This window comes from Rosa chinensis, chromosome 4 (genome assembly GCF_002994745.2).
Source record: "Rosa chinensis cultivar Old Blush chromosome 4, RchiOBHm-V2, whole genome shotgun sequence".
Lineage (NCBI taxonomy): Eukaryota > Viridiplantae > Streptophyta > Magnoliopsida > Rosales > Rosaceae > Rosa > Rosa chinensis.
In genome coordinates this window covers 55,956,841-55,969,038 of record NC_037091.1, presented here as the reverse complement: position 1 = coordinate 55,969,038, position 12,198 = coordinate 55,956,841, and the positions used below count along the sequence as shown (strand labels likewise).

General features: G+C 37.2%; 1 protein-coding gene across 3 annotated transcripts; it reads left to right on the top strand.

Moving 5' to 3' along the window:
- Nucleotides 1-7,118: 7,118 nt before the first annotated feature.
- On the top strand, nucleotides 7,119-10,229 carry LOC112196134 (ornithine decarboxylase). Of its 3 annotated transcripts, XM_040519231.1 has the most exons (3): nucleotides 7,146-7,210; nucleotides 8,111-8,256; nucleotides 8,774-10,229. In XM_040519231.1, the coding sequence occupies exon 3, from the start codon at nucleotides 8,795-8,797 to the stop codon at nucleotides 10,061-10,063; it is 1,269 nt and encodes a 422-aa protein (XP_040375165.1). In that variant the 5' UTR covers nucleotides 7,146-7,210; nucleotides 8,111-8,256; nucleotides 8,774-8,794; the 3' UTR covers nucleotides 10,064-10,229. The 3 variants fall into 3 exon arrangements, with proteins under 3 accessions (XP_040375166.1, XP_040375165.1, XP_024192206.1); XM_040519232.1 differs by lacking the exon at nucleotides 8,111-8,256 and having other exon boundaries at nucleotides 7,119-7,210; XM_024336438.2 differs by lacking the exon at nucleotides 8,111-8,256 and having other exon boundaries at nucleotides 7,147-7,210; nucleotides 8,708-10,229.
- Nucleotides 10,230-12,198: the final 1,969 nt, after the last annotated feature.

The window sequence follows — 12,198 nt, the reverse complement described above, 5'->3', positions numbered from 1 at the left end:
AGGCTAAATCGGCAAATCTGCCTGTGCAGATCAGTCAACTTCGACGGATCACTGAGACCAGCTCACGACGATCCAGAGGGTGATCTTTATATTGATGGAAAGCCTTGGATGTCTAGTTTCCGAATCTTTTTACGGCTCGTTAATATCATTTTTCTGAAAGAAGTTATGGCCGATTTAGTACAGCAAGGTCAGGCAGTCCGGGAATCTGACACTTTGACGGAAATCCATGATTTGAGGCCCGAATTCCTTTTAGAAGCCCATCGACGAGTATTAACTGAATATCTCTAATGAAGCAAAAGCCAGAGGAGTATTAACTGAATATCGACGAGTATTAACTGAATATATGACATATTTTTATGGGTGAAAATTATTAGGAATCTTAGAGGAGAAGCTACTTGAATCCTAAAAGGAAAAGAAGTGAAAATCTCTTGGAGTGAAGCAAAAAAGAAGGGACGTCTACTAGGACGTACGTTTGGCCGCACAAGAGTAAAGAAGAACGGCATCCTTTCTGCCATCATCCAGCCGCCATCTCTTCCTCTTCCTTCTTCTAGTTTTTGTTTTCTTCATGACTATGTCTAGCTAAATACTTTTGTAGCTAGGGGCGATTTCAAAGCCCCAAACATGTTCAATTCATATTGATAACAATTCAGTTTTTGGTTTTCTATATTATCAATTGAGTGTTTGTTTCACTGTGTCTACAAGATGAATCTTTGCTTGTTTGTTTAGGTGCGCAGCTAAATGAATAGGTTAGGGTTCTAATGCTAGGAGTAACACTAGATTCGTATATGTCGTGTGTTGATTCCAATTGAGTAGCAAAATGTTTTCTTGAATTACATGTGACTCAAACCCTAGGTTTAGCAAGACTACCAACGTACTTGTGACCCTAGATTTATCCAAACCCTTTTCTTGCTTAATGATTTTGATATGTTAAACTTAGCGAGCTTGTGTCTAGGTTGCATAATCGGAAATAGATTAAGTGGTGAGCTTGTATTCACTTAACGAGGAACTAAGAAAGGGTAATGGGTTAATTCGAGCTTGTGAGTTAACTTCGGGTAAATTCAATTGAGAATTAAGATTCCATAACTGAGCTTTGATGTGATTGAGTATGTTTGGTGGTGGAGAATGAGTCCTTAGCTTTGTATCTGTCAATAGTTTAAAGTTATAAAATCTGTTTCTGCTTCATTATATTTCTGTGTTCAGTTTTACGTGAATTATTTCATATAACAAATCAACTCCGATTGTTCTGAAATTTTTTATGTATATTATTCAATGTGTCTTTAGTGTTCTGTAAAATTTACAGAAAATTCCATTGAGTCTAGGTTAGTTAATTAATTTATTTTCGTTAACTGTTCAGTAGCATGTTTTAGAGTAGTCTGTGACATTTGTTTAGCAGTTTAGGAACAATCTTCAGCGGGTAATGACCCTTGCTTGATCACTATATTACCAACGATGTTATTTGAGTGCAAGGTTTAAGTTGTACATCTTTTTAGACGTACCAATTTTTGGCGCCGTTGCCGGGGAATCATAGCTTTAAACTATGGATCATAGCTCATAAAGATCAAGAATACAAGGATGACATGGAGGATTGCTTAGAAGAGGAGTCCAGCAAATCTCCTATAGACGGGCTTCTAATTCTATCACATGCCCGACCACCTGACCATTACTTGCCACATTCGAGCTTTACATTTGTTCCCTCCATACAAGAAACTCTTGAGTTTGTTGATCATGTGGAGATGGTGATAGGTGAATATCCCAATTCTGATAAGAAGATTCTTTTGGCCGCGCTTGTGGGACATAAGAAGAGAACGAGACTATGGAAGAAGAGAAAGAAAACGAGAAAGTTGAAATCCTATCTTTCCATTGTTACCAAGGAGCACAAGTTGCTTACAAGGGATCACCTAGCATCTTTGAAAAAGGTCAAGCATCTCATGGAACCAAGACCAAAACCTCCTGATAACTCTTAAAGAATTGGCCCGGCTGTCAGGCTGAGGACGTTAAACCAAGCGCTTCTTGGGAGGCAACCCAATGAATGAAGGAGTAAAATTGCGGTATTTTTCTAAGGGATGTTTTCTTTATTCTTTTCTTCTCTTTCTTTGCTTCTTGTTTTGTTCGGTTTTATGTTTTTGTGTTGTGTGTGCAGGTGTCATAGTTGAGAAAGATTTAGAGGAGTCACTTTTTATCAAACCAGTTTTTCTGACGCCCAGATTTCAGTCTACTTTGAACAGCTGTCGTTCACAGCTCCTTTGGAACCAACAGACGTACTATATATGGATCAAAAGCCCCAGATGTCTATTTTCTAATGGCTTTGGCAAATCCAAATTTCAATTTTCACACCGTCTGCAGTTTCCAGTTGAGTACAGGAGGGTCGGAACAGAAAAGCAGAAAACTGGGCATCAGAGCCACATAAAGTGCAAAACAGGGGATACTTCCGGGGGTCCAAATGAGACAAAATTATATGGGTTTGAAGCCCCGGATTTATACTTCATTCCTACCAAAGGGTTTCTGAATGTGACCCCTGTAGCCTCTTGTATTCATGTTTGAATGGACAAAGGTCATTCTGCCAGTTTTCTGTAATTTTTTGCTAACTTTGCAGGTCTCTAGTTTCTACATCCCTTGGAGTTGGAATGCGTGCCACATATGTATGGAAAGCCCTGAATATGAACTTTCATCTCCAAGTGGAACCTTTGGATTCCGGTTCTTACTGGATGAGCTATGAACCTCGGAAATATGGATGCTGCAAGGTTTTAGCTGAAATCAGTTTGTAGTGATGTTTCCTAATGACTTTGAGCATTATTGGAGTATCTTTGGCGCATTTGGCATAGAGCTTGCCCTAGACATTCAAGGCTTACAGCTTTGAGGTTGATATCCAAAGATCATTAGCATTGGGAGGTCTACAAGAGGGAGCATTCTCTACTCTTCTTAACTATTTTGTTTTTGTTGTGTTTTCTCTTTCCTTCTATACTTAACTATATCATTGCATGATTATATCTAGATCAAACATTGAGGACAATGTTTAGTTTAAGTGTGGGGGGAAGGAATTTGAAACTTTTTGTTATTTTCAATCAAAAAAAATCAAACAAATGAAAAAAGAATTTAAAAAAAAAAAAGAGTCTAGTTTTAGATTTTATTTTTCAATGAGTCTTAGGAGTCTTCCAACTCTATGATGAGCATGAACTTTCAGATTTATATTTTGGTCACAAAAGGATTGCAGGCATGTGTTAGATTCTTGATTTCAAATAATTGTTAATAGATTTTGATGATTATTGTGCTTGATTTATATACATTGATGGTTGGATTAATGTAACACTTGAGAATTGATGGATGCATGCTATGACAGGTTAAACTTGATTTAAACCCTTGTGAGCTTTTGAGCCTGTATATGTGCTATTTATTTTCTGAGTGCTTAGTATAGAATCATCTTATTTTCTTGACGAGGATTTTGCATGATCTCATCTTTTATTCATCTTGGTTGAGACTCGGATTCGACTTGCATATTTTATAAGGACAAATGCTAGAACTTGCCCCAAAGCCTCTTGAAGCGTATGGTTGAATTGCATGATGGATGGGAAGGGATGAAGGCACTAGGATTACCACCATAGCCAAATTAACCTGTGTCCCTTTTATGCACACAAGATGTGCAATCCCCTAGTTAACCCCCTAGAGCCTACATTAAGCCTTTTTGTTTCATTACCCACAAATTCCTTAACCCTAAGCTTAGTATAGATTTATCCTTATCCTATTCTAAGGAATTAGTGGAGCAAATATTTTTAGAGATATATGTATGTTCAAGGTACTTTTGTAAGCAAGTGTGGGGGTAAGACTTGTCCATAAAAAAAAAAAACAGTATATATATGCCGAAACAGAAAAAAAATATGAAGAAAAAAAAAGTATACGGCAAAAAAAAAAAAAAAAAAAGGTGTGAATGGATTTTAGTCCCCCCTTTGTGAATAAGGAGTTTGTTTTGAGTTGAAGGCATGTTCAAGAAAATTTGGCCTTTGTTCTATTTCACAAGTGTTAGAAGAAAGGTTTAGAATGAAGCAAAAGCCCAAAAAGATGACATCTGGCCTTGAAAAAAAAATTTATTTGCTTCATGTTCGAAGATTGATTACCTTGAAGAGTTTCAAGATTCTTTTATCTCTTATGTTCTTCTAGTGCTCCACTAGGTTCTTTAGGATCTTTGAATTTCCTATCCTTTCTTTCTTCTAACCTTAACCCTTGGCCCGATTACAACCCTGAATAAAGACCTTGTTGATCTTTGAAGTTGTGCATTCGATTTGTGGAGACTTGTGTGGAGGGGTGAGCATATGGTGTCACTGGCCTTTCGTCCGAGTTTTAACGTTCCAAATTTCCAATCATGGGATCATATGTAAAAAAAATTCAGAAAAAGCCTTTCTTTCTTATTATTATTATATGTGAGCTATTTGTTTGTCTTATTACATCATTCCTCTCACATATAACTTGAGCGAAATATATGCTCATACATCAAGTCAGAAAATCATGAGTGAAAAGAAATTGAGAGCATCTTTGTGAGAAATTGAGTTGAAGTGTGTTTGACCCATGAATAAGTTGGTTCTCCTTTGTTGCACTAGTTTGATTGTTCATGTATTATAATTTTAGCACTATGGTTATCAAAATAAATTAGCTCTTAAGTGAAATTGTGAATTTTGATATATGACTGCTTGAATTTTGTTGACCATAGTTGTGGGCATTATAAGTTCTCTGAGATGTTTGGAAGATATTAAGTCCGTGTCTTTGTTCTAGTATTCTTTGTTTGCTAGGGACTAGCAAAGCTTAAGTGTGGGGGTATTTGATAGGAGCATGATTATGCGATATTAATAACATTAATCTCTATACTTTCTTTGTTAGTTTAGTATATTTTCTCGTTATTTACATTATTTACTTGTTTTATAGGTATTTTGAGCAAAGAAGGAGAAAAGAAGTAAAAGAGGGATTGAAAGGCTAAATCGGCAAATCTGCCTGTGCAGATCAGTCAACTTCGACGGATCACTGAGACCAGCTCACGACGATCCAGAGGGTGATCTTTATATTGATGGAAAGCCTTGGATGTCTAGTTTCCGAATCTTTTTACGGCTCGTTAATATCATTTTTCTGAAAGAAGTTATGGCCGATTTAGTACAGCAAGGTCAGGCAGTCCGGGAATCTGACACTTTGACGGAAATCCATGATTTGAGGCCCGAATTCCTTTTAGAAGCCCATCGACGAGTATTAACTGAATATCTCTAATGAAGCAAAAGCCAGAGGAGTATTAACTGAATATCGACGAGTATTAACTGAATATATGACATATTTTTATGGGTGAAAATTATTAGGAATCTTAGAGGAGAAGCTACTTGAATCCTAAAAGGAAAAGAAGTGAAAATCTCTTGGAGTGAAGCAAAAAAGAAGGGACGTCTACTAGGACGTACGTTTGGCCGCACAAGAGTAAAGAAGAACGGCATCCTTTCTGCCATCATCCAGCCGCCATCTCTTCCTCTTCCTTCTTCTAGTTTTTGTTTTCTTCATGACTATGTCTAGCTAAATACTTTTGTAGCTAGGGGCGATTTCAAAGCCCCAAACATGTTCAATTCATATTGATAACAATTCAGTTTTTGGTTTTCTATATTATCAATTGAGTGTTTGTTTCACTGTGTCTACAAGATGAATCTTTGCTTGTTTGTTTAGGTGCGCAGCTAAATGAATAGGTTAGGGTTCTAATGCTAGGAGTAACACTAGATTCGTATATGTCGTGTGTTGATTCCAATTGAGTAGCAAAATGTTTTCTTGAATTACATGTGACTCAAACCCTAGGTTTAGCAAGACTACCAACGTACTTGTGACCCTAGATTTATCCAAACCCTTTTCTTGCTTAATGATTTTGATATGTTAAACTTAGCGAGCTTGTGTCTAGGTTGCATAATCGGAAATAGATTAAGTGGTGAGCTTGTATTCACTTAACGAGGAACTAAGAAAGGGTAATGGGTTAATTCGAGCTTGTGAGTTAACTTCGGGTAAATTCAATTGAGAATTAAGATTCCATAACTGAGCTTTGATGTGATTGAGTATGTTTGGTGGTGGAGAATGAGTCCTTAGCTTTGTATCTGTCAATAGTTTAAAGTTATAAAATCTGTTTCTGCTTCATTATATTTCTGTGTTCAGTTTTACGTGAATTATTTCATATAACAAATCAACTCCGATTGTTCTGAAATTTTTTATGTATATTATTCAATGTGTCTTTAGTGTTCTGTAAAATTTACAGAAAATTCCATTGAGTCTAGGTTAGTTAATTAATTTATTTTCGTTAACTGTTCAGTAGCATGTTTTAGAGTAGTCTGTGACATTTGTTTAGCAGTTTAGGAACAATCTTCAGCGGGTAATGACCCTTGCTTGATCACTATATTACCAACGATGTTATTTGAGTGCAAGGTTTAAGTTGTACATCTTTTTAGACGTACCACACACCCTGACCGCCCCGATTATGGGGTAGGCGATGAGACAAATCGTTCGGAGCTTAGGTGGCCGCCTGGGGGGGCTAGAAAGCGACTAGGCGGTCTGGACGCTGGGCTAGGCGCTGCTTTATTTATTTTTTTTTTTCTGGAAATTCAGACGCATGTTTTCGACGCTGATTCTCAAAAGGTCGGAGGTCTATCACTCTCTCCTCCACAGATAGACCACCATCTTCATCTTGTGAAAGATAATATTAAACCCTAAAAGAAACCATGATTGAGAGTTCACCTAAAAACGGTCTCGTAGATGAACACTCTTGTGATAGATAATATTAAACTATTTTTACACACTAAGATGGTTGGAGAAGTTTAGACCTCATAATGCAATTAGGTTACTCATACGCTTGTGGTCTTTGCCTGGTTTGTGCTTAATAAATGGATTTTAATTATCTACAGGCTCATTAATAGTTCATGTAAAGGGATCGACCAATATCAGGATATAATATATATAGCGAGTCTCCTATAAATAATCACCTAACCCTTTCATTTTCTTGAGTTACATCTCGTTTTCTTGATAAATTTATCCAGTGCCAAATATCATAATACCCAAAAGAAAAAAAGAAATTAGGAAATTACTCCAAGATGAATAATCTATTTAAGCACACCATACACTTCGCCCAGGCACTAAGCTTTTGTAGCTTTGGCTGGACAAGTATTTCAAGAATTATTGCGTGCGGAGGAGTATGTAATCCTACCAACATAAGCTGGTAAGCTTTCTAGCTCCTATTCATACTCGCTGGTATTAGGCGGAGACTTTTTATAGTTTAACATCTCCTGCACATTTAAAACTTAGTACTGAATACTTTCAAAAAAAAATAAATTAGTACTGACTTCTTGCATGAAGACTTGAAGAAGATAGGCCTGGCCTTTGGCTTTAATATAATTAGAAAACAAGAACAAGTCATACCCTGGGTGGTTCAATCTGAGTAATTACTCAAATATATTATATTGCAGCATCAAACAGTGTATATGAAAAAATATTGCTTGAAATCTAGCCAGTGTAATTTGATCTATTTAATTGCTCTCATCGCTTAGTCTTACAATTATGTTCAGACTCAAAATTTAAAACTGAACTATATACACATATTCTAACATAAAAATACCCTAAATAACAAACGTAGATTCATAATTTTAAGTTTTTAACATATGTCAGATCAATAGTAAACTCTAAATACATTTTCAAACGTTCAACTATATATCCTAAAAAAACAATAACAAATGTAGATTTGTAATTTCAACATATGTTAGACAACAGTTTCTCAGACATACCAGCAATATATATGCTGCATAATGTATCTGGTTTATACAACGACTTTTCCTAATCTGCACCAATATCAAAATATCAATTATGAATTATTCCATCAAATATAGAAATTATCACTCTATTCATCATGGAGTACTAAAGAACTGGACATTTTTAAAAAGTAGACCATAGTCAGGAAATGCCTATTTTTAGTATGACTCTTGCCTGGTTTCTGCTTAATTTATAATTAAATAGATTTATAATTGCTTAGTTAGATATGGGCCCTATTGGCTCATGATTCTGATATTGATCGATGTCAACCCTACTTCAGAAACTAATGCAATTATTTGTCTTCTTATAAAAGTAATGAAAGCAGGGACTCATGATTACTACCCAGTTGGCCACTAGATGTTTGTTAAACAATCAAAAGAGCTATCAGTTCCAAGTTTAGCAATGACTTCCTCCACCAAACCATTGTATGCCTTTAAACAGATCGAGAGATCGAGCAGAGTACGTAGTAGGCAATTATTATCGGACTTTGTAGTTTTCTGAATAGTGGAACCTATATATACCGGACATATATAGTAACTCAAAGTCTAATCTCTCTACTTTTGACCCCACAAAAAAATTTATATATATCTAAGCTTTCTTCTCCAGGAAAATCTGATTTTGTATGTAATAAAACTATTTTTGTTCTTTTATGATGGTGATTAAAATTATTAAGCTCAGTAGCTGTGCTCACTGCCAATTCATCCCGCTCAGTGACAACTAGAGTAAGTCAGTTAGCTTGCTTAGCGTTTAGATATATCTTTGTAATAATTCTAAATAGGCATAATATGTGCTTAAATATAGGCTTTGATCTTTGTAATAATTCTAACACAGTCGTTCATCAATACAAATTAATCCAGCTATTTTCAGCCTCGAATTCTCTCTCATTTCGTCTGCATCCTCTACCTTGCAGCTCTAGCTGTGGCTTCTGCATAGCTACTATACTAAAACTAATTCTCTGTTCTGTGTACGCTATTAGCAATAATTAGATTGGACCAGCATGGATGTAAACAGCGTTGAACCCCGACTAAGTGCACCAGATAAGGTCATGAGCAATTACGGGCTGAGTACTCATGAATATTTCCTAGAGAAAATCATTTCGACGATCAAGAAACAGCAAAGTGAGGAAGCATTTTACGTGCTGGATTTAGGTGTTGTCATTAACCTCATGGACACCTGGAAACATAACCTTCCGATGGTCCAACCCTTCTACGCTGTTAAATGCAATCCACACCCGGATCTCCTCGCCACCTTGGTTGCTCAAGGCTCAAGTTTCGACTGTGCAAGTTGGTCTGAGATTGAATCCATTTTGGCTCTGGGAGTTTCTCCAGATCGCATTATCTATGCTAATCCTTGTAAAGCTTGCTCTCACATCAAGTATGCTGCCGCAGTTGGCGTTAACCTAACCACTTTTGATTCAGTAGACGAGGTTCATAAGATCCGAAAATTGCACCCGGAATGTTCTTTACTAATCCGCATCAAAGCTCCGGACGAGAGTGGGAGCAGGTGGCCAATGAGTTCCAAGTATGGTGCTCTTCCCGAAGAAGTGCCTAAGCTCCTCCAAGCCGCTCAAACTAAAGGACTCAAAGTTGTTGGGGTATCATTTCATATAGGGAGTAAGTCCCACAATTATCAGGCATATAAAACAGCAATACAGGCAGCTAAGGCGGTTTTTCAGGAGGCGGATAGGCTCTGCATGCCTCCCATGCATGTGTTGAACATTGGCGGTGGCTTCGTGTCCGATGCATTGTGCTTTGAAGCTGCGGCATCAGCCGTGAAAACTGCCGTGGACAAGTACTTTTCAAAGGAGGAGCGACAAAACTTAACGATGATGGCCGAGCCCGGTCGGTTCTTTGCGGAGACGGCTTTCACGCTTGCCACCAACATCATTGGGAAGCGAGTGAGAGGGGAGGTTAGACATTACTGGATCAACGAAGGGTTCCATGGCTCCATGATGCGCGTGGATCGTACAGCGCTAGTTGAATCGTGCATTTCTCTGAAATGCATGTCCAATAACAGTAGTGACGACAATGAGAAGAACCCAGGCATTGTGGTATGTGGTAAAGGTGTCGGTGGTGCTCGCACTTACAGTTCGATTGTGTTTGGTCCGACGTGTGATCCCATTGACAAGGTGTTGGAGGGTCACCAGCTACCAGAATTGGAGGTGAATGATTGGCTGGTGTTTCAGAATATGGGTGCTTATACGTCATCCTGTAGCAACAAGTTTAATGGTTTTGGCGCAGCCAAGATCACCTATCTTACTGATTAATCGATGACGCATGAGTTTGCAATACGTACTTTGTGTAAGCTCGCTCAAGTGTGCCATGCCACTCACCTTTTTTCTTTATGTATCTTTTATGTATTAAGTTTCATTTTGGTATTTTTGTGTAGAAGAATTAATTTTGGTATCACGTACATGTGGTAATAATTTTTTGGTTTTTTGGCCAATTAATAAGTAATTATCTGGAAGTTGGGAAAATTTGAGGTTCTGCTTCAATTTTTTCACTTCCTTTTATCTTTCTTTCTAGCTTTTGGGGTAAGGTTTATGTCCCCCCATTCTTTAAGTTGTATTTTCTTTTTATATTATTAATAAAATAATAATAGGGGGACCGGCGGTGGGTTCCCAGAGTGTGGCAAACCCCTCTCCTTCGGGATAGAGGGTGAGACTTGTTCCCTACATCGTTTGCCTCCGAGGAGCTAATATCGCATAATTTCTTATTCATTAAAAAAAAAAAGTAATTGTTGAATCTTAGAGAAAAAAAAAAACTGTAATTGCAGTTTAAATACTAGCAACAACTCTTGTTTCATGGAATCCGATTGGGAGTGAATCAAGCCATTTGGTAGCATATTCCTTGTGAGATTCAGTGACTTTCTTGATCACGTAATCATGATTATTAAAGACTACTCAAAAGTCTTTTAGAAGAGATGCAGCCAGTTATCTTTTATGCACACACTTTCATAGATATGTTCGTTCGCAGCAATAAGTGGTCATATATTATAAAGGCAATAGTTAATTGCTTGATGCCTGCTATAAGATTATAAGTGTTGTGGATCGTGGTGATGTCGAAACCCCAAATAAGCACACTACACAGAGAAACAATCACATAGATACGAATATAAGAATATAGATACGAATATAAGAATATAAATTTAATAATGGGTACGAGAAAATTTTTGTCTACGTCCACGAGAGAGAAAAACAATCTTCCATTATATTTATAATGGGTACGGTGCACGATCATATCAAGTCTCTAACAGACTTGATGAATAACAAGAAAGAATAAGAAAACAAGTACTCTCTCCTCTCTTTCTAATTCCTATCCCTTTCTTCTTTGCCCTCTTGTTAGTGTCATATTCATGTAATTGGCATTTCCTAAGTTAAACAATCAAGAGTCATGTCTGTGTTGTAATAGTCCTTACTCATGGAACTCAGAAGCTTGGATCACATACAAGACTTGCTACTCAACCCACCTTAGCACCTTCAAATGGTAAGTCTGCATTCATGTGTGTCATATTACTTTTAGGAGAGAACAAGTTCATCTATCCTAGATTAGGAAAGCATAGTTTTCTGTTTGCTGAACTGCTAAGTCATACGTGTTTCTTAGTGTCGTGAATAGGCTTGTTATGAGATAGTTTATTATCCATGCTCGTTAAAAATATTTTTAAAAGCTTGTGCACAACATGAACCCTAGCGTAGCTCCAGTGTCTCACTAGTATAAATACATGTTTGTTTAGCATGCTAGGGTCACAGCTTTTTTCAGAGAACTTTGAGCCTAAAGAGTTTTTCAAAAATTCTTCATGAATTGTTCTATGTTTAACTCTTGAAGGATTATCAACACTTTAAATACCTTCTTTGAAAGCTTTGGTTTATACTTCCGTGTGTGCTGCATGCATTCATGCATGGTTCGTGCCTTGAGGTGATTGACAACCGAGTCTAGTGTTGTGCCATTTCAAGATTGACGAAGGTGATCAGATCCACTTTCCAGATTTAGTAGCAAAGACGTACACGATCAAACTGCCTTTCTAGTAAAGTTCTAGTAAGTAGAGTGTGTGAGTTCTTTATGTACTAATCTTTTATTAGTGGATTTTTTACCGGCATAGTGTTTGCAGTTGTTTACCTATTTGGAGGGTTTTACTGCATGCGTCAACATATCGTGTGTTGTTGTTCTACTCTTATACTTGTTTTGTGTTAAATGTTGGCCTACTGACAACATCCCATTAAGCTAGGTAATTTTGTTTCTGCAATTTCACCTCTCTCACTCTCTAACTCCGAGAATGGAATACACTTTGCTCTCCGTCTCTGTGATGCAAAACCAAGAGCAGAACCTCTCCTTATATAGTCATAAGGATATCACAAGCTTCCCGAATATGTTTAAGGGTGACCAATTACCAGAACTGGAAGTG

Bases quoted from the DNA above. Each gene is read 5' to 3' on its own strand.
- LOC112196134 (XM_040519232.1), top strand. From the start codon at position 8,795: ATGGATGTAAACAGCGTTGAACCCCGACTAAGTGCACCAGATAAGGTC.